This window comes from Ursus americanus, chromosome 24 (assembly GCF_024610735.1).
Source record: "Ursus americanus isolate L20-20 chromosome 24, mUrsAme1.1.p, whole genome shotgun sequence".
Lineage (NCBI taxonomy): Eukaryota > Metazoa > Chordata > Mammalia > Carnivora > Ursidae > Ursus > Ursus americanus.
Window position 1 is genome coordinate 7,466,601 of NC_142150.1, and position 22,840 is coordinate 7,489,440.

General features: G+C 45.7%; 1 protein-coding gene across 6 annotated transcripts in view; it reads right to left on the bottom strand.

Annotated features, from left to right (window-relative positions):
• Window positions 1–20,721, bottom strand: part of SERGEF (secretion regulating guanine nucleotide exchange factor) — a 217,676-nt gene extending 196,955 nt beyond the window's left edge. For 5 of the 6 annotated variants that reach the window (XR_006779473.2, XR_015721542.1, XM_045796610.2 and 2 more), the window contains exons 1-7: window positions 20,625–20,721; window positions 16,882–17,017; window positions 15,342–15,497; window positions 13,537–13,631; window positions 9,675–9,735; window positions 5,039–5,152; window positions 2,405–2,467 (exon numbers count right to left, since the gene is read on the bottom strand). Coding sequence is in view for 4 of the 6 variants with exons in the window: in XM_045796610.2 (XP_045652566.1) it covers window positions 2,405–2,467; window positions 5,039–5,152; window positions 9,675–9,735; window positions 13,537–13,631; window positions 15,342–15,497; window positions 16,882–17,017; window positions 20,625–20,684 (685 nt within the window). In the remaining 2 variants the exon portion in view is untranslated. The remainder of the gene's footprint in view (window positions 1–2,404; window positions 2,468–5,038; window positions 5,153–9,674; window positions 9,736–13,536; window positions 13,632–15,341; window positions 15,498–16,881; window positions 17,018–20,624) is intronic. The other variant, XM_045796613.2, reaches the window with a different exon arrangement.
• Between the last annotated feature and the right edge of the window lie 2,119 nt (window positions 20,722–22,840).

Below are 22,840 nucleotides of genomic sequence, written 5' to 3' on the forward strand. Positions count from 1 at the left end.
ATGGCTAAGAGAAAGCCAAGTCCTCTGCTTCCAACTGCATTTTGTGACTGCCCAAAAAAGCTTTCCAGCACTGCTTGCCACAGGGCAGTGTGGCAGAAAGCCAAACAGTATCATTAAAGGACATCAGACCAAGATTCGGGGTTCCAGTCCAAGAGCTGCCACTCCATCGCCCTTTGACACCGGCTGCATCACTTCACATTCTGGGCCTGTTTCATCAGGTCTAAGATGAGGGAGGGTAAGTCAGTGGAGCCATTCTGTCACTCAGGTGACCTTGCAGTGCTGACATTCTGCAGTTCGATGATGTGAAATTTGGTGTACTTCATGCCCTGAGGGAGGGCAACCTCCACGGACTTCACCAGAGGGTACAAAGTAGGAAGATCCCTTAAAGAGGGCAGAGAAGCCCCTCAGCAAAGTCTCAGCCCATTGAATGGACCGGTTAGCTACCAGCTGCCGCTGACGGGGAGCTGGGTCTGTAACAAGCCTTCATTTATCTTAGAAAGTCTAAACCATCTTTTTGCAAAGGCAAACAGTCTTCCACATGCGGATCATCACACTGTTGCATCAGCAGGCAAAACCACATTCTGCTGCAGTGCCAAGTAGTTATATAATCTCCCACAACCCCAGAGAGAAGGTCCAAAGAGCAACGAACAAAATCCAGTGTGTAACAGCTTGAACTAGACCAGGAAGGAGGGAGATTCATCTTGACAATTTTCAACTCACTTTCAAAATATCAAAAACCAATTTCCTTTGTGAATATACTTTAAACAAATCACTAAATTATACACCTTAAAGGGGTGAATTTTATATGTGAATGCTATCATAATAAAACAAAAATTCAACATCTATGTTTTTAAAACATCATAGAAGTGTTCCACATATGAAATAATAAATAACTTCACTAATTACAAGATTCTTGAAGAAATTGTTAGCAAGCAATTAGAGAATCTCTACGTTTACATATGCTGGCTATTCAAATTGATTGGGACAGAGTAGAAACATCTCATACTATACTCTTATTCTCAGAAAAGAATGCCTTCCTCAACCCTCACTGACTGTGGGGCACAAACTAGTCACTCCTCACCCTGGGGCCTCCAGTCCTTCCTCTACGAAAGAAGAGATGGGGTCAGATACCCAGGGGGCTCCCTTACAGTTGGCATTCACTTCAACTCAACCCTTGTAACATTTGTGTAAGTCTACCTAATATGAGACATAGGCTAAAAGTACGTATTTCTTTTGTTAGTTGGTTGTTTGAATTTGTTAAATAACAATTATCGGTAGTTTAGAATTCGTTAAGTATTTCAACTCTCACATTATGGCTCTTGTACTCTGGAAACAGTAGCAGCTTCTCGGTTGGGCTGCATTACACGTTTGAAGTTGAGAATGCATGCTACCGTTAATTACCCAGACTGTGTACCTATGTACACATACACCTTAATTTCCACATAAAACACTAAAAACACTATGTATGAAAGTCATTCACCTTTGCTCAAAAAAGGTCCTGCCTTCAGCTCTGGTCTTACCAAAATAAATCTCTCAGAGCTCTTGTCTCAGTCTACTGGTAGGGATCAGAGCAGTCGTGGCTTTGAAAGAGAACCTTTGGAAGAGACAACCTTCACTTCCAAGAAGATGCTGCTTTGTCACTGCAAAGTTTGTACTGTATTGGCGGGGTGTGTCGAATGGATGGAAGGATGCGTCACCAAAAAGAGAGATATAGTGTGAGAGAGAAAAACAGTTTAGACAGAGAGATGGAGGGATCAGAGATGAAATAGATTGCAGAAATGCATAAAAATACAAAATAGATTAGAGAAATATGTGCATAATTTGATTTAGAAAGATATGTAGACACAGATTAGATGGAAGATACAAAGACGAAAGGTAAATAAAAATGGAGATAAATAGATAAATAAAGAGTCGATGAACACAGAGCAGAGAGGTAGATAAAAGCACTGGAAGACAGGTGGAGAGAACAGACTAGTCAGAGAGCAAAGAGCTAGAGGGAATAGACAGCTGTATTAGACACCAAATGGATCGGGTGGATAAGATAACGGTGTGCTATACCAACTAGCTGCTAGCTGTGTGATCTGGCGATCACAACTACCCTGAGGGAGTATTCTTGTCCCTACTGTACAGCGGAGAGGAAAGGAAGCGAGCCTGTGTTTCCTTCATATGGACGCCTTACACGTATTGTCATCTTTACTTCTCAAAACTACCCACAGAGTACTCAACGGAGAAGGCAATGGTCTCGGAAGGTAAAGTGACTTCCTAAGATCAGACCAGGGGAGGCAGCAGAATTCTGACTCCAAGTCTCCGCTCTTCCCTCTGTGTCCCAACATCCACCATGTGAGGCAGAAACGTGCAGAACTCCGAACAGCGTGTTAGACTCTTTTGAAGAGCTGGTTCTTACCTGTCAATGAAGCTGAGTGATCTGAGCCAGCAAGAACACAGGTTGCTTTCGAATTCTCCAGGCCTATTAAAAAAAAAAAGAAAAAATCTTCTGAAAGCACATTTATAACAGAACAAATTAGGCAAAGAAGGGGTTCATGCAGCACCACTGGGGCCTGAAAGAAACTTGCAGCCAAAGCAGGCAGGTCTGAGTCGGTGGCACTGGCCAAGAAGATGGGTGATGTGGCGGGGACACTGTTTACATACCAAGGGATTAAACAAATAAGTAAAATATACTGAAGATAAAGGAGCCCGATTTGTCACTAGCAGACAGGAGAGGAAAGGTACAGATATGAAAAGGTGGAAGGCTAGAGTCGACCATGGAATAGTGGATCGTAATTGGAGAAATCACTGTAAACTCATGGTTTCGAGTGGAAACAGACAAATAGACATGGGTGTACATATGTGTAAAGATGTGTGTGCACACATCTATCTCCTAGCTCTGTCCACGCGTGAGCCTAGAAGCGACATCTCATACATTCAGCTGCCGTGTCATATGTGTGCAGGCAAACTCCAAACAACATACAGGCAGAACTAAGAATGTGAACCGGCCTTCCATCTCCAAACGTAGCACTTTTCCTCCCTTAATTACACACTGCCTTCACTGAAAGGTTATAATCTCAACCAACTCTGCTAGAAACCGTGGTCACTGGGTCTAGCGTGCAGAGAAATGCAGTCTTATTCCATAATTCTTTTCTGACACTTCTGTTTAATTAACTAGTACCTTAATAAAATGTGCCTCACACCTTCGAGTATCCTGTGGAATGAGAAAGGGACAAAGCAGATGTTTCCAGCACATTCCCCGGAGAGGAAGCACGGGGCCTCGTGGCCAGGCAAGGAGAGGACAGCCAGGGTTGCAGCTCCAGAACTAGCAGCAAAGAGGGAACGATGGGGAACAAAAAAGGAAAGACTTTGAGGGCAGGAAGCTTACGATCTATTCTAATGTCTCATCGGAAAACTCCACCATCAACTTGAAATCTAAGCTGTGCCCCTAAATAGACCCCAGATAGGTCGTTTAAATCAAATCAAAGCATTTCTGATTTCTTCCAATTACAGGTCCTGTGCTGAAACAGAAAGTAGACACAGTTCCTGCCCTTAAGAAGCTCAGTCTGTGGCATGTGGGAAAACGTACAAACAATTCACAATACTGCAGTACCTTGTGCCACCCATGCACGTGGAGAAAATGCAATGGAGTCAGAATGGGGAAGACTCTTCACTGAGAAAGCTGTATCTGAGTTAGGCCTTGAAAAATTATCAGGATAGAATAAAGATTACCAGAAGGAACGGGAAGGAAGGCATTTCAGGCAGGGGTAAGAGCTTGCCCATAGACACAGAGGAATAAGAAAGCAGGAAATGCCCAGGGAGCAGCGAGTACCTAGATGAGGCAGGAAAAACATGTTTGGAAAGTATGAGTTTATTTTATGCATGGGTTCAAGGTCATGTGCAGTGGACTGCCTGTCCAGCATCCAATGCCCCCTTCTCCTTCTCCAAGAGTCTCCCCCCCAACTCTACCTCTGGGCTTCAGGGTGACCACCCTTGCCCGCAACTGAATGGGAGCACCTCCAGGACTTAGGAAAATCAGAACGACCCCAACACCCTGTGCAGCACTCCCACTGTGGCTTTCCTTTCCCTTCTCTCCCTACTTCCTATCCCACCCACAAAAATTCCTCCTTTGTTCTCACCTAGAGGATAGCAGAGCTTTTCTGTGCGGGTTTTTCCTACCGCCAACCCTCGGGAGACTGGGCCACAAAGTAAGAGAGCAAGAGAGAAAGAAAGGAAGAGGAGGAGATGCAGACACGGTGCTATACGGAGAAAGGGAAGGGGGCCCACAGTGAGATTGTAGAGCAGAGGGAGAGGCGGGCAGAGAAAGGAGCTGAAGGAGACTGAGCCCCAGAGTGAAAAGCAGAAGAGAAAGCTCTACAGGCTAAATGACCAACAAAGACAGACCAGACCCATGGGCAGAATGGTCACTACCCACTCCTCATGTGCCCATGTAAAGAGATTTCCCTACAGAACACTCCTTGCCCCTCACTCTACACCCTCACTCTACAGCCTCACTCACTCCTGCTCTCCTTTTGGGAGAAGGAACTGGGCATGCGAGGCACAGTCCCTCCAGGTTCTCCCTTTGAGATGTGCCTGCCTGCAGAGAGGGCGCCGCCTCACACGCTCCCAGCCGTGCGGCGAGCTTAGCAGGGCTGAGGCCACGCAGCTGCTACAGTGCCCGGGGAGTACATCGAACCAGGGCTTCAGAATCTGGAGGTTCACCGATGCTACACATTATTTCCAAACACCTAAGTCAGGTCTCCCAACCTAACTTTCAACAGCTCTAGAGCTACCATTCTGATCTCCACTTATTTGACTTGCATCGATCCCTCAATGGGTTCCCCCTCTTGCAGCAAGGAGGGGCACTTTTACTGGGTCCACAAAATTTCTAACAAGACTAACAGATGAACCAACACAGAGACTGAAGACAGAGGAACTAAGAAAATAGCAAAAGCAGCATAAAGAGTAAACTCCATTTACCCATTTTCTGCATGCCTCTGTCACTATTTCTTGAGAAAGAATAAATATAGGACTCAAGAAGTACGGGCCTTACCTGTCACTCTGCTTGGTTCCTTTGCTGTCAAAAACGGTGGGAGAGTCTGCCCAGGGCACAACCGCCGTCCAGATGATGCCAAACCAGTCCCCCACTGGAATACAATGCCACTTGCTTCCCGATGGAGCAGAAGAGGAAAACGAGAAAATGTTTAATAGGATATTAAGACCAGACTGCTCCTGGAGCCCCATGATATGGGAGATTCTCAATGCATTCGCAGTTAACACACCTGCTATGGAGAAGCTCGGTGCTTCCAGGGGCCCTATGACTTGGTTACCACCAAGCCAATCACAAGTCCAATCTTCAGGGCAATCTAAGACCACCAAAGAAAATTCCCACATACTAACACTCCTTCCAAAAAGTTCCAGGACACTCTTCCAGAGTCAAATTACTGAAACAACACCTTGTTCATGACTAACCAGGAAGGACAACTCAAAATCCAGACCCAGCAGGAAAGAACCCTGAAGATTATCAAGTCCATTCCTCACATTTAGTAAACGAGCAAACTGAGGGCTTGAAGAGGCGATGTAATGTGCCCAAGGCCATACGGGGAGCTAGTAGCAGAGAAAACACTAGGACTCACCTCTCCTAATGTCTAACGCAGTATCTTTTCTACTGCACCAAGGTAAATGCAGTGATTCCTAATTACCAAATAAATACATATTTATGACTGCAAGATAGCTTAATAGCCACTCCTTCAGTGGCATGGCCTTTTACTTCCCTATCCGCTGAATCTAGTTCATGTGCCCATGTTCTGAACCTCATACAAATGTGTAGATGACATTTCATGTATTTAATCTACAGTCACTGCTCTGGAAGCATCCTGTGACCCACGGTCCTTTAGACTATAAACAGATCAGCCCGCTTTGTGAAATACAAGTGATGACGACGAGCGAAACACGGTGCCGAGATAAAACAACACTTACCATCTCTTCCACAAATAAACTGCAAGGAGGAGAAAAAGGAAGGAAGGAAAAATTTATAGATTAAAAGAATCTTGTGATATCCAATAAGGGATTAATACTCAAAATATATAGAGAACTCCTGAAACTCAACAACTCAAAAAAACCTGATTCGAAACTGAGCAAAGGACTTGAAGAGACATTTCTCTAAAGAAAACGTACAGAAGGCCAAAAAGCACATGTGAAAGAGGCTCAATATCACCACAATGAGATATCACTCCACACTCATTAGGATGACTATTAAAAAAAAAAGAAAAGAAAAGAAATGTTGGCAAGGATGCGGGGTTATTTGGAACCCTTGTGCACTACTGGCAGAAACGTAAATGGTACGGCCATTGTGGAAAACAGCATGGCAGTTCCTCAAAAAATTAAAAATAGAATTACTATATGATCCAACAATTCTACTTCTGGGTATATAGCCCACAAAACCGAAAGCAGGACCTGGAAGTGGTATTTGTAACCCATGTTCGTGGCAGCAGTATTCACAACACCTGACACGTGGCGGCAATCCAAGCATCTATCAACAGGTGACAGATAAGCAAAAAAGTGGTCTATCCACACAATGGAATAGTAGTCAGCCTTAAAAAGGGAGAAAATTCTGACACACTACAACATGGATAGACCTTGAGGACACTATGCTAAGTGAAATAAGCCACAAAAGGACAAACACTGTACAATTCTACTCACAGGAGGTACCTGTGTGAGTGGTTGAAATCAGAGTCAGAAAGTAGAATGGTAGTCACCAGGGACTGTGGGGATGGGGGAGGGAGGTTATTGTTTGTGGTTCCACAAGATGGAAAGAGTTCTGGAAACGGACGGTGGTAATGGTTGCACAATAATGTGAAAGTACTGGATACGCAAAAATGGTTAAGATGGTAAATTTTGTCATGCGCATTTTATCACAATAAAAAATCACAAGGAATAAATAAATAAATATTTTTCAAAGGAGAAAAACGACATTCATATCCACCACTTGCAGCCTAGACATCATTCAGATCCTGACTCAAACAAACTGTTAAAAAATATATTTTTTTAAACAGAAGGAGGAATGAACCATGAGAGACTGTGGACTCTGGGAAACAAACTGAGGGCTTCAGAGGGGAGAGGGGTGGGGGATTGGGATAGACCGGTGATGGGTAGTAAGGAGGGCACGTATTGCATGGTGCACTGGGTGTTATACGCAAATAATGAATCATAGAACACTACATCAGAAACTAAGGATATACTGTATGGTGACTAACTTAACATAATTAAAAAATTATTATTTAAAAAAGGTAAAAAAAGGGGCGCCTGGGTGGCACAGCGGTTGAGCGTCTGCCTTTGGCTCAGGGCGTGATCCCAGTGTTATGGGATCGAGCCCCACATCAGGCTCTTCCGCTATGAGCCTGCTTCTTCCTCTCCCACTCCCCCTGCTTGTGTTCCCTCTCTCGCCGGCTGTCTCTATCTCTGTCAAATAAATAAAATCTTCAAAAAAAAATAAAATAAAATAAAAAAATAAAATAAATAAAAAAGGTAAAAAAAATCAAATATATATATATATATATATATATTTGAGACAGTCAAGAAAATTTAAACACTGGATACTTGATCGAATTACAGCTTTATTGTTAGTTTTTCGTAAGTATGATGATGGTATTTTGGTAATGGTTTCAGAAAGAGTCCTGATCTTTTAGAAATGCCTGCAGAAATATTTACAGATTAAATGGAAGAGATGAGGACTTACAATTAAGTCCATCAAATGCATAATGGAAACTGCTGCTTTGTAACTGGACAGAAGTGTACACATAAGACTAGCAATTACAGAAAGTTGGTAAGAAAGGGGGAATTAAACCAATAACAGGCAATTCTCCAGTCCTGCTCATTTCTAAAAGGAGAAGCAGCTTATAAAAATGTAATTACTACCATACAACTCAGCAATCGCACTCCTGGGCATTTATCCCAGAGAAATGAAAATTTATGTTCGCACAAAAACTTGTCCACAAATGTTTATAGCTTTATTCTTAATAGCCAAAACCTGGAAACACTCAGATGTCCCTCAATGGGTGACTGGTTAAACAAACTGCATTGTTGTGGGCTGAATTGTGCCCCCCAAAATTCACATGTTGAGGCCCTAACCTCCAGTGTGACTGCATTTGGAGAGAGGCCTATAAGGAGCTAATAAAGGTTAAATGGGTCATAAGAGTGAGGCCGTCTGACAGAACTGGTGTCCTTATAAAAAGAAGAAGAGACACCAGATGTCTCCACCTCTCCATGAGCTCACAGAGCCAGCGCCCTGAAGGACACAGCGAGAAGGCAGCCATCTACAAGTCGGGAAGGGAGGCCTCACCGAGAGCAACCCTCCTGGCACCTTCAGCTGGGACTTCTCGCCTCTGTAACTGTAAGAAAACTGTTTAAGCCACCCAGGCTGTGATATTTCGTGATGGCAGCCTGAGATGACTAACTCAGTGGTACATCTATACCGGGGAATACTACTACTCAGCAATAAAAAGGAACAAATTATTGACACACACACCTTGGATGACTCTCCAGGGAATCCTGCTGAGTAAAGACAGTCAACCCCAAAAGGCTAAATACCGTACGATACCATTATGTAATGTTCTTGAAATGACATGACTGTTGGGGAACAGAAGAACGGCTGCCAGGAGCTTAGAAGGGGTGGGGGTGGGTAGAAAGTGAATGTGTAAAAGGTATATAAAAGGGGATAAAAGTGGGTGCTAGCAAAGGGCCACAGGCAGGATGGTTATGGTGCTGGGACGGTTCGTATCCTGACCGTAGCAAGACCAGCCAGGCTGCTGAGCTACCGGTTCACCTGAGTGTCACCGTGGGGAGAAGCTGGAAGAGAGTGCATGAGATCCATTTTATTGCTTACAACTGCACGTGAATCTGCAATTATCTCGTAACTTGTTTCCTCCGTGAGCAACATGAAGCCCCAGGCGAGCACCCGCAGCGAGCTGCACCAGACCCTTCCTGGCCTCCTCCAGCCTCCCCAGGCCGTGGCTCGACTCGTCAGCGCTTGAGCCTAAGCTGCCGCGCCACTTTAGCTTGCCCTGCGAAGACCCCACGAGAGAGGGAGCAGAAAAATGACCCAGGGAGAGAAGAAAGACTCACTGCTCTTCTGCAGGCCTGCCACTGGCACCCTCACGCAAACTGTCAGCCCAAGGTCCGTCACCACCCTCTCACTGTACAGGAGGCAAGCTCACTGGAAGCCTTTGCATTAATAAACGTTAAAATCCACTAGGAAAGCAGCATAGTTCACAGCAAAGAATGTGGGCCTCAGAAACGAGATCATTCCAGACTCTGTTCCCAGCTCCCTCTTTGACCACCTTATTCCCTGTGCAACCTTAGACAAGCACTCGAGTCTCTCTGGACCTCAGTTTCTTCACATGTAAAAATGGAACTCGTATCACAGTGAGGTTGTGAGGATTAAATGAGGCACTGATGAAATCAAGGGAATCTAGCACCATGCCTAGAACATAATAAGGAGCTAGAAAAGTTCATTTCCTCCCTCCTCATCTGCTAAAGGTTTCCCACATGACTTTGGCTTTATGTCCCCTCTTTCAATCAGAAATGCAGCATGGGAGGACACTCTGAATTACTCCTTAAAGTTTATTTCCTCTAAAGCTCTGTTTCTCCTTATGATGAGCCTATTTTGAAAATAAAAGCCAAATGATCACCTGTAGCAGCTAAAGCATGCCTCAGTCCAGCAGCAATGCAAACAACCTTCTCGCTCAGGAGCTGTGGAAAGAAAGAACAGGACTGAGATCTTAGAATCACCCGTCTGCAAAATGTTACATACTTTATGCCCTGATACAATGCAGCATGGCCCTCATTACGTGTCTGACTGGTTTAGAGTCCCCAACCTCCAACATTTCCATCCCTAAACACCTATATATGTAACCCTAAAGGGAAAACATCCTTTAAAAATAAACATATCACAATGTGTCTCAGGGCTGCAAGGGACCTTCAAGGTCATCCTGTCCAGGGGTTGGCAAATGTCTTCTACAAAGACCAGAAAGTAACTACTTTAGACGCTGCAGGCCATATGGTTTGTGCCATAGTCTCTGCTCTGCCACCGTAACATAAAAGCAGCTACAGACAATACATGAATGAATGGGCATGGCTGTGTCCCAATAAAACTTCATTCACCAAGGGTTCTAGCTGGATGACCTCTCATCTAGTCCAAGCCCCATCCAATGCCAGAACCCCTCCATAACACTCCAGGAAACCATCATCTTACCCCTGCCAAGCAGCTGCTTCCAGTGACGTGGGCTCACTATCCCCAGGTGCCTACTCCATGTTTCCACCATTCCATTCACCTCCTTAGCTGCCTCTAGCCTCTCACAATGCTTTCCAAATATGTGAAGACAGTTGTCGTGTCCTCTCTAAGATGTCTTGTGGTGGTTTTAAAACTAAGTCCTCGAATTCTTTGAAACCCATCCCTTCAAGATGCAGAGCCTAATTCCCCTCTGGCTGAATGTGGGCTAGACTTAGTGACTTGTTTCTAGTGATCAGGATAAAGAAGGGATGAGTGGCCTAGAGACAAGGTGATAAAAGGCACTGAGGCTTCCTGCTTGGCCTCACTCTCGAATCTCTCTTGGGCGAAGCCAGATGCCATGCCTGTACCATCCCACAGATAGGCCCATGTGGCAAGGAATGGAAGCCAACTGCCAGGTGAGAGCGCATGGAAGCGGATCTGCCCACCCAGCCCAGAGCCATCAGCACACGGCATGCAGTCCTAGCTAACATCTTGACCATAACCTCATGAGACCAGCAAAGCTGTTCCCAAATGCCTGACCCTCAGAAACTGAGATAGGAAACACTTGTTTAAAGTTGGGGGTTTTTTTGGTTTTTTGTTTTTGTTTTTTAGAGAGAGGGAGACCGTGCGCTCCTCACTCCACCCTCCACGCTACCCCTTCTGGCCCCTCCCTAACACAGTGTTCTGACCATCTGCCATACACGACCCCCTGGATGGTCCCCTCCCCGCTGGCACTTCTACCCCTTTCTTATATTCCAATCATACTGAACTGCTTGGTCTCCCAAACCCTGATATTTTATGCTTCTACACCTTCGCTCACAGTTCCTCCTGCTGGAATGTTCTTTTACAGCTACTCTGTGCATCTTACCTCAAGCCACCTAAACTTCTACTCAACTGTCAAGGCTCAGCATAAGCCTGTTCTCACTCCACCGCCCTCCCTTAGAAAGAGTTAAATATTCCCTCCTTTGAGGATATACCTGCACCCACCATAGTTTTAACATGGTAATGCATTTAGGTGTTTCTGTATCTACCATGTACCTGCAAACTCTTAAGACCCTCAAATGCTAAGACTGGGTCGTACTCACCTTTGTCCCCACGGCCCAAAACACAGTGCCTACAGTTGCTATTAAATAAATGAATGCATTTCTCTTATATTTCACTTTGGCACATTCCTCCTGTTGTTTGAGAGGATACAGCCTGACAAATGTTTTCACCTCCTGATTCTGTCATCCAACATATTTTAACCATTGTTCCCTTCTGTCTTCTTTAATCACGTGACCTAAGCTAAATTAATTATAACGTATGTAGGTTCTTAAAAAGCCATCTATGTGTAATTGGCAACTGTAACACTTCCTACGACAGGGACCGCAGAGTCTAGATTTCTGTGCATACCATGTGTTACAGACTGAATGTTTGTTTTCCCCTGAAATTCATATATTGAAACCTATTGCCCAATGTGATAGTATTTGGAAATGAGGTCTTCTGCAGGTGATCAGGTCATGAGAATGGAGCCCTCATGAATGGGATTAATGCCCTTATAAAACAGGCCCCAGAGAGTTCCTTTGTCCAGCAAAATAAGTGTCTATGAACAGGAAGCAGGTCCTCACCAGACACCAGTTCTGCCAATGCTTTGATCTTGAACCTCCCAGCCTCCAGAAATGTGAAAAATAAATGTTGTTTAAGCCATCCGGTCTATAGAATTCTTGTTACAGCAGCCTGAGCACTCTAAAACTCTGTGGAGATCATGACAAGCCATTGTAATTCAGCAACATGACCGGAGTAGACAAGTTCTCTCCAATGAAAACAGATTTCCCCCTCTGAGTCAGAGTTTAAGAAAATTAGCTAGATGTGAGCAGCTGAGGTGGGGAAACTGCTTTTACAACCCAGTATATTTCTTTTAAAATTCCATACTCCTGGGGTGCCCGGGTATCTCAGTCAGCTGAGCGACCGACTCTTGGTTTTGGCTCAGGTCATGATCTCAGGGTCATGGGATCAAGCCCCGTGCTGAGTGCAGAGCCTGTTTCTCTCCCTCTCCCTCTGCCCCTCCCTCCCCTACACATGCTCTCTGCCTCTCTCTGTGTGTTTCTCTCTTTCAAATAAATAAATCATTAAAAAATTTTAAATAAAATAAAATTCCACAGTCCTATTGTGAGCACTTACCATACAAACTTCATAAAAATGTGTACATTTTAAGTATGATGCAGTGGCGAGAGCTCTGAACTAGGGCCAGGAGTCCTGTCTAGCACCCGTGCTGTCCAGGAGGAAGCCACTAGCTCCATGCAGCTACCAAGCAACTGAAATGTGACTCGATGTAACTAGGCTGAACTGAGGCACACTCTGAGTACAAAATGTACACCAGAGTATGAAATAGAGAACATAAAGTATCTCATTAGGAAATGTTAACATTAGTGACACATAAAATGAAATAATAGTTTGACTACATTGGGCTTAATTTAAAAGTTATTAAAATTAATCTCCCCTACACACCACAATATGAGTGAAACTTAAAAACATCATGTGACGTGAGAGAGGCCAGACACAAAAAGCCACATATTGTATGATTCCATTGATGTGAAATGCCCAGGACAGGCAGATACACAGAGACAGAGGAGTGGTGGCCAGGGGCTGGGGGAGGCGGAAGGGGAAGTAATTGCCATTGGGTACACAGTTTCTCTCCTGGTGATGAGAATGTTCTAAAGTTAGATAATGCTGATGACTACACATCTCTGTGATATACTAAAAACCATTAAATTATACACTTTTAAAGCGTAAATTCTGTGGCATGTGAATTACATCTCAATAAACCTGTTATTTTAAAAATTAATTTCATATTTTTCTCTTTACTCTTAAATGGTGCTCCTTAAAAATTCTAAATTATGTATGTGATTCAAAAATATTCACACCATATTTTTATTGGGCACTACTGGCCTACCATTTGCTGAGCTTAGTGTCTTTAGATAAGTCACTTCTATCTGGACCTGTTTCTAACCTCGTTCCCATTATTACTAATTTTAGAATTGTAAAATGTCATTAATGTCTTTGTGACATTTTTTCCTTCATTGTTTTATTTCACAAAAATTTATAATGTGTCTGAGGACTAACAGGTTTTTCACTCACGATCTCCATCCCCCCAAACAACTTTTTACCGGGAGAACCTAGGTTTTCTCAACTTACACTGTGACTAGCCCCTGGGTTTTCAGAGACCCAGACAGTCCCTGAGTCTGGGGCAGGGAAACGCTTTAACAGGACGTGGTCAGTTACACATTAGGTGCTATCCTTACCTCGATAGCCTGGGGAACCGTGCATCTTCGAGGGCCATGAGGAACTCCTAACTGGCCAAAGGAATTGGATCCACAGGACAGAACTTGCCCACTTTCTGCAAAATTCAAATATTTAAATCATAAGCTAAGAAGTAAAATATCTGTGACCAGCGGGTAAACGCTGAAGGGTGGGAAGAGCAAAGGGAATGAGACAAGGAAGTACGGCCGTGAGTCAGCACACTCAGTCACCACAGTCCCTGCTTCTATGGCTCCTCTAGGAATAAAAACACAAGGCACAGGGCTAGTTTCCCAGATTCCCCATCACACTACCTAATTAATGGCAGCTTATCTGTGCAGAACATTAGCCCGCTGCCCGGCGCTGGGATGGGAGGATACTTACTCCCCACTTTTCTTGTTTCTATGCATCATAATTTTCATTATTTGAACACTCCAGGCCTCGCTCCCTGGCCCTTCCCCATGCTCACTGCTTTCCAGGGGAAAAGGGATAACCGAACCAACTGATGAGTTTGGGAGAAGGAACAGGACACATGTGGCTTGGCACCTCCCTCTCAGGTACTCCAGACTGATGCACAGTAACTGTCTCCCCTACAGAGATAACCTAGTGTTTGCAGAATAAGTTTGGCTCGGAGGAGTGTGGTAGAATACACTTGGCCTGGCCATTAATTAACCCTGTCCTCCAACGTAGCCTTTATCAGTGAAAAGCCAATCGTGTGATCTCCAGCTAGCTGACTGCTCTCCCTCCACCTTTCTCACGATTTGTTCCAAAAGTGAGCAGGAAACAGAGTGTTATCCCCTGACACCCTACAACCCCAACACAGTCCACGAGAAGCACTTCAGAAACGATAGCTATTATTTAGAGTTATTACTACTAAATTCAGCACACATTATAGAACCCCTCTGCAGAAGAGAAGGTGAGCCCTGAGCAGAGTTTTAAGGAAGGGATAAGAGTTCATGAATCAGATAGACAAAATATATCGGAGAACAATGTTCCGCGTGATATTTCTAGAAGGAAAAGCATGGGGAATGTGGAGAGTAAAAGACAAGGCAACAACAGGGATAGGTAGGAAGCAATAATTGAAGCCATGTGCTAAAAGCCTGGGACCTGAGCTATGCACATGAGAATTCACAGGGGTGGGGTGGGAGAAGATATGGTCAGAAGACACCCTTGCCAGAGGACTGTGTCCAAGAGGGAATCTAATCAGAAACTCTAGATGGTCTTTTCCATCCAAAATGACAAGCTAGACAGGGCAAAACTACTTCCAGGGAGAAGTTAGCGGACAAAAAGTAACTATTGCTAGCTGCTCCCAAGAGCATTATCCTATTAACCCCTTGGCCATATCCCTCTACATCCTATTCTGCTATCTGGGCTTTGCAGAGACCAAACAGTTCTGCCCAACCATATTTAATTTTTTTTTAAATCCTTCACTGGGGAAAAAGCTGCCCCCACTGTTATGTGCCCTCTGATTTCCTCAAGCTTCCCCACCACATTCCCCCATGAGTAGCCTTTAGCCAGCCTGACTGGTCAGCTAGCCCACGCACGCAGCTATCATGAATTTCTGGGACAGGAAGTAGCCACCAAAGTTAATCTAGTCCATTCCCCAGTTTCTGGCAAAGAATTTTCCAGCCCAAAATTTTGCTGTTCAAACTCCTCTTGCAAAAGGCACCCACAACTTTCCTCAAAAACCAGAGAGAAATTTGTATGTGTTTACACATAAAGAGCCTTTCACTTAATCAGGATCACCACCATCAAGCTTTTCTCACCCAACGCCCTGAGCTGATAAAGATTTACCCAAGAGTGAACTCACCTGTGAGAATAATGGTAAAATCCCAGCCACAGGCTACCTGTTGGATAGGACAGTCCAGGAGGGATCTGCAGGCAGTAAAATACAGAACATCTTCTGTGTGACCAAGCCCCAATTGCCCGTCTTTGTTCAGGCCACAAACAAAAAGGCCTCCACCATCTACAAAAAGCAAAGGCTTTGGTGATAGTGTACACAGGGGAAATGACAACTGTCAAAGCGAGAAAAAGGATTTCACTAATTAGTTGCAGTCACAAACCCAGCAACTCTTTTCCCACTCACACTAATAAGCCAGGTAGGTTAACGTGCACTGGCCTAAATGGCATAGGGCCACGGCGCTCAAATCTAGTATCTACATGGGACACTCCAAGTCCTAGAGCAGTGGCCAATCACCAAATTGAGCACCTACTATAACAAGAAAAGCCAACATTCATTTAGAACTCAGAATGTGCCAGATATTATGGTACGAGCTTTATCTGTGGGGCTGATTTATCCTTTAGGCACAGTGCCTAGGGCTCACAATACTTTTAGAGGCCCACAAAAATGTTTTAATTTTATACTCTTTTTTTAAAGATTTTATTTATTTATTTCACAGAGAGAGAGAGTGAGAGAGCACAAGCAGGGAGAGTGGCAGAAGGAGAGGGAGAAGGAGGCTGCGTGCCGAGCAGGAAGCCCAATGTGGGGCTGGATCCCAGGACCCGAGATCAAGACCTAAGTCGAAGACAGAAGCTTAACTGACTGAGCCACCCAGGAGCCCCTAATTTTACATTCTTTTAAAATAAGAAAAAAATAAATGCAATAATAATGAATATACAATGCTAAATCTAGCCTGGATTAGACGAATCTTTATATCAATGCCGTTGTAAAGTAGAATTCTTAATATTTCTTTATGGAGGAAAGGGTCCACAAAGGCAAAAGTGCCAAGGACCCATGAAAGTCACAATGCAGCCCTCTCACTCACTGATTCTCCTCAACCAGCATTATTACCCCCATGTAGCAAAGGGGAAACTGGCACAGAGGAATTAACATGCTCAAGGCCACCCAGCTAATAGAAGAACCAGGATTTGAACCCAGAGAGTTGATTCCAGAACTCATGTTCTTAACCAGGATGCAATATGCCCTTCTTTGCAATATCATGGCACCTGTAGTACATGATAGTTAAGTACTATCATAGGTACTGCGAAGGAAATTAAGGAAAACACAAAGTTCTTGCTCTCAAGGAATATTCAATCTAACTGCAAAGACTTGTAACTCACATGTCAAAGTTAAATAGCAATACATGATATAAAATGTTATGTGTGTTGCAACTCTGCCACTAATGTGTTTTGTAACCTTAAGCAACCGGTTTTCCTCTCTGTGGGGGCAGGGACCCTAGAAGATCCCTGAAGGCCTTTCAGCTCTTGACAATCTAGAATTCTCTAAGGGTACTTGGCTCTTTCACAAAAAAATGTTTTCCTCTGCAAAATACAAGAGGCTGAAAGATGGCAACATAACACACTAGTGGGAGATGTCTAAATAAGAAATGTCTACTCCAGAAGGATGTTACCTGTGACAACAGCAGAGTGGCCCCCTCCTCCTGTGATCCTCCTGATACACTCAGGTTTACAGAAGTCATTCAGTTGCTGGGGCAAAAGTACGTCTTCCTTATGGCCAAGGCCAAGTTGCCCGTAGCTGTTTGCACCCTAGGGATAAAATAAGGCAAGGATGAGAGTACAGGAACCATAACTGTCAATGTGCATTTATCTGTCCCTATCTTTCTCATGCTGACCTGACTCTCAGAGCCTATAACAGACGAGATTTCATAAGCTCATGACTGAGAGGTTGTTTTACGCAACCCCTACTTAGATGGTGGCCATATCTCCAGAACACCACGATTTCCCCATGAGAGGAGCCCTTAGCATCCACTACTTATCCAAAGATACTCCTTGCCTTCTCCTTCCAAAGCCCCAGCCCACATGTGTCACCTTTGGGGGGCAGCATGGGAGTTCCTTTTGATAAAAGCTAATTCTCTAGGGAGCCTAAGAAAAGAAATAACGAGGGGAAATGGGAACAAAGTGGGTGGGCAATGCACTGGACTTGTCCCTTCCCCTTATGCCCTGGCTGAGAAAACAGGCAATGACTTCTGTAATCAAAGTTAGCTGAGGGCTTTGTGCCCTCAAGCAGGGCACCTCCTTGTTATTTCATTGTAAAGTGAAAGAAGTTGGCAATGATCTCGAAGGGCCATTCCAAGTACAGTGTTTTGTGACTCTGAGATTCACATGGTGAGATTCCTGTAAAGGAACAGATCTCCCCTTGGTGGGCAATATGTCTATCTTTGTTATTATGAAATAAAGGTCCAGAATCTCTAATCCAAAACCCTTGCAGCCAGATGTATTTCAGATTCAGAATTGTATCGACTTTAGAAAAGTAATACCGTATATAAATCTTACACACTGCTGCAAGGTTCAGGAGCTGCACCCATAAGCAAAATAGCATTATTTCTGCAGTAAAAGGTACAAATACAGTGAGAAGGCAAAGACTAAAAATAGCATTACATCAGGTCAGTTTTGGGTTTTTTTATTCAAAACTGAAGATAAAGAATTGTAGACCTGCAGGGAGAATCTTTAGATTTCAGAAGTCTTTATAATTCCTTCAAGTATCTACTCCTGGCTGGTTCTTCCCAGATATGAGTAGTAAAACCTTTCAAGTGTGTTTGTTTTTTAAGACACCTGAAAGAGAAAAGGTGATTTAAAACAACTACCCCCAATACATACATACATACAAACTTCTGCCCCTCCCGGTCTATTTCAGAGCTGTACTGGGCTGCAAGGACTCCAGGGTGGAAGAGCAAAGCCATGGCAGGGGCACAGGTCCCAGACGCCCTCAGGGGCGGTATTAGCTGCCAATTACTGAGTGCTTCTCCAATGGGTGGCATTCACCTTTAATTCTCACGATAACAGAGGAGATGGACATGATCGCTCTCATTTTACAGATGAAGAAACTAAGGCTCAGAGAGGTTAAGTAACTTTCCATAGTTACATAGCTGGGAAGGCAACAAGTCAGATATGCCCCGCTCCTTTCATTATACTATATTGTGTCTCTAAGGATATACGGCGAACTTCAGCCCACAGGTTCCCTGGCAAGAGGTTAACTGTATAACTATATCTACAGTACCCCCATCACTTTATCCCCCTTTTTCTGCTTTATTTTTCTTCATGGCACTCCCTGACATGACATTTGCTTATTGTTTATTGTCTACCTCCCCTACTAAAAAGTAAACTCATTGAGGGCAGGAACTTTGTTTTGTCCACTGCCATTTCTCCTGCATCTGAAACTGTGCTGGCCCAGGGAAGGTGTACATATATTTTATAGTGAACAGAGTAAAAGAATGTAAGATCTGATGAGGCCCTACCTAGGAAAGATGAAAGGAAAGACATGCACACTGTGGGGAACACATGCACAGGATGTCTCCGTCAGCCCTGAGATCTCTGTGGCTGCCCCATTAGCAGGACTGCAGTCTGCTGAACAGAAAGTGAGAGAGACTTGAGGCTCAAATTATGGCACTCAATTTCTATAATGCAGCAAGAGGCCCAAAATCCAGGCTAAAGCAAAACAGAGGAAAATTTAATACAGCATGTTACAGCTGTATTTGCCTCCTTTCCTTACAAACACTTCAGACATATCACACACACATACAACTCCAAGGAGGTAAATTTCCTTGTTATGGGCTGAATTGTGTTCCCCTAAAATTAATCTGTTGAAGCCCCAGCCTCCAATATCTCAGAATGTGACTATATTTGGAGATAGGGCCTTTTAAGAGATAACTAAGTTTAAACGAGGTCATAAAGGTAGGGCTCAAATCCAGTGTAAGAAGAGAAACAGGAATGCTCTCACATAGAGAAAAAAGCCACATGAGGACATGGTGAGGAGGCGGCCATCTGCAAGCCAAAGAAAGAGTCTTCAGAAGAAAGTAAACGTGCTGACACCTTGTTCTTAGACTTTTCCTCCAGAACTGCAAAGAAATAAAATTCCATTTTCTAAGACCTCCCAGTCTGTGGTATTTTTCTATGGCAGCCCTGGCAAACTAATACACCCCTCCACACATTTTATGCAGCAGGAAGGCCAGCAGCCCTCCAAGCAGCAGAAGGGGCCATATCTGACACGTCAGACCCCAGCCACCTGCCTGGGGAAAGCCAGAACCAGCACCCACCCCAGGCACACATTCAATCCCCAAATCTATCCCCAGCTCAAGTGCCACCTCAAATGTAGTACCCAGCCAGCCAGACTACCTCAGGCCACACTGCCGGCTCCCTCCTGCCAGTCTGCTGCTTTACGTTCAACAAGTGCTGCCTGGTACTAATAATTACCTTTGTTCGACTAGTCAATACATGTTCGTCTTAACAGTAATATAGGTGTTATCCCACTCCCTCAACTCGAGAGCTGGGTCTTTCACTTGTATGTTTCTCTCAAAAGACCAGGCACACAAAAGGGCCTCATTCATTCATTCGTCAACAAATATTTGCTAGGCACAATACCCACCCTTATGATGCTTACATTCTAGTCAAGGAGACTGACATTAACAAATTCTACCACTCATTACAATTGTGATATGGCCTTTAAAGAACAAGACACTACGTCTGCTTATTCCCGTGCACCTGTCTGGTCGGCCGCTTGCAACACACCCCTGTGCAAAGACCCTCCTCTCTCCCAGCCAGGACACATAAAGATGACCCCGTCTCTCAGTGCCTCCGTCAAACTGACACCGGCGCAAACTCCCACGCCAATACAGGCAAGATCCGGTCACAGAAGAATATCAGCAAACATGCAGGATCTCGCCTTGTGTACGGCCCACCATCACAGGCCTGGCATCAAAGGATGCTCCCGCCAGGCTGGGGTGGGGGTGGGGCTGGGAAGGGGCCGGCATCCTCCGGACACCAGGAGGGTGACCGGTACAGGTGGCCCCACAAGGCTCTGGGACCGGGCGATCCCTCCACGCCGTCTCTCCCGGCGCTTTCTGGGCCCGAGGGCTCTCGCGGAACCAGACACTCTGCCCAGGAGGCAGATGCTTCCCGCTGCGCCGCAGCCCCTCGGGTCGGTACCCCACCAGCCAGCAGGCCCCTAAGTCACCCGTGAGAGCCCCTCCCTCCCAACCCTCTCCACCTCAGGCCCCAGCCCATGGTCCTCCAACCCAGAGCCTGGCCCTGACCTCTGCCGACCAGCCCAGGAAAGCCCACGCCGAGGCCGCCAGCTCCCGGAACCTCCGCGCCCCCTCAGTCCCAGCGACCCCGGCCCGGGGGCGGAGTCACGTACCCAGGCGAAGAGCGCGGCCGCCGCAGGGGCGGCCTCGGAGGCGCACGGCTCGTGCTCCATGTGGGGCCGCTCGGCCGGCGCTTCCGGGAGGGGTCGGGGGTGGGGCCCGTCAGGGGAGGGATTAGTGACTGGGGTGTGGGCCCGACGTGGGTGGGGCCTGTGATTGGGAGGGGCCGGCGCGGGGGAGGAGTCTGCAGCGAAGGCGGGGCCCTTGTTGGGGAGGGGTCTACGGTGGGGAAAGGGCAGGCACGGGGGAGGTGTCTGTAGCGGAGGCGGGGCGGACGTGGGAGAGGGGCCCAATGTGAGGGGGCCGGAGCGGGGGGAGGGGTCTGCGGTGAGGGCGGGGCCGGTTCTCGGGAGGGGGTCCGTGATGGGGCGGGGCGGGGGAGGGGTCTGTGGAGGAGGCGGGGGCAGCGTGGGGGAGGGGTCCGCAGTGGGGGCGGGGTCGGAGCCGAGGGAGGGCCCGCGGGAGCCGGACCACCGCCTCTGGAGCCTCCCACCAGTCGCCCCGCCCCGCGCGCTCCGACTGTCTGCGCCTCCGGCCACCAGCCTTGCGGTGCCGCCGAGCTTCTGCCTCCCGCCCCTCGCACTCTATTTTTAGTAATATTACGAAAGCACTACGCTCCTTTACGTTTTCATCTCCTTGGAGTCCCACGACAGCCCGCAGGGGCTGGCAGGGCAATGATCGTATCACCACTTGACGGGGAAGAAATTGAGCCTGGGAGCGGGGCGGAAAGGGTCAGGCCCCAGTGTCAGCCGAGCCGTCTTCACATCTGCTTTAGGGTGCGTCTGAAAAATCTGAGAAAGCTTCTTGGTAAGCGACTTACTCCTCTGGACACTAAACCGAGGAGGCTGGGTCTCATGGATTCCTGCCAGAGCAGCCTTCTAACCCTCAGCGCTCAGAGCACGGTCCTGCCCTGATTCTGGTCAATACTGGGTAATTTTCACCCAACAGAGGTTTTCGTATAAAATGGCTTTTATCAGACACCCTCATACACTGCTGGTAGGAGCTAAATTAGTACAATTTTCCTGGAGGAAAACATCAAGATAGATAAATATGTACCCAGTAAATTCCACATATGTTAATTTATCACATGAAAATAATCAGAGCTGCGCACAAAGACTTAGACTGCAAGTTATTCATTATGGAATTGTATATAATAGAGAAGAACTTTATTACCTGAAAGTCCAAAAATAAATTGCTTAAATTGTGGCATAGCCATGCAGTGGAATACTAGGCTGCCATTCAAAAAATATGTTTTGGAAGATATTAAGGGAAGTGTTCATGATATATCATAAAGGTAACTATTATAGCGATTTTCTACACAACACGGACGCATATACTCAGGGTGGCGGATTATGGCTGAATTTTATTTTCTTTGTTGTACTTTTTTTGTACATAACCTCCATTTCCCAAGCCACCCATAATCTTGTGGGTACAAATGGGGTCACATTAAAGATGATAATCCATATTTACCCCCTCTTGCCCCATCTACTGACAGAAGCCTCCAGGCCTCACTGACCTTTATGCCTGGGAGGCCTGGAATGTATCTCCAGCAAGCTCTGAACAGACAAACCTTTCCTGTTCTTTCACTCCAACTACTCCTTGGTGTTTCTGCATGTAAGATCACTTGAGGGCAGCACCTCACTTCTCCCTCTCCAGCCTGGGGCATCTTGAGAACATCCATGACCTTGCTAAGAAAAATACAAACTTGTGAAAAAAAAAGGTATCTAGAAACCAGTATATGACTGCCAGTCTATGAAAGAGGTTGCAGAGGCTGAAAGAAATCTGATAGGATATAGGGGGACCATTGTCAATGTGCTGTGAGCGCTGCCCATCTCATGTCTCAGGAAAGGCATGCTGTTGCAGAACCACTTAGAGAACATGGTATGTATATATCTCTCCACACTGGTGCCTGGGTAGGCTGTTGATTCATCCTGAGAAATCCAATGGCTTGTGGCCAGATAGCTGACAAAGAGAGATCGATTTGGAGAGGTCTTTCATGCCCAGAGTATCTCCCATGTATTTCCCATGCAGCAGTCTGGCTAGGGGATGGTCTTAGACCCCGACCAGGGAAATTTCGGGGGGGGGGGGTGACACCCCAATGCAGTTAAACACTAGATTCCTAGAGAGTGAGGGAGATGAATTCAACAGCCCAGTCACATCAAGAGATCCTAAAGAAGAAGAAGGTGGGAAGTTCCTCCAAAACACCCCC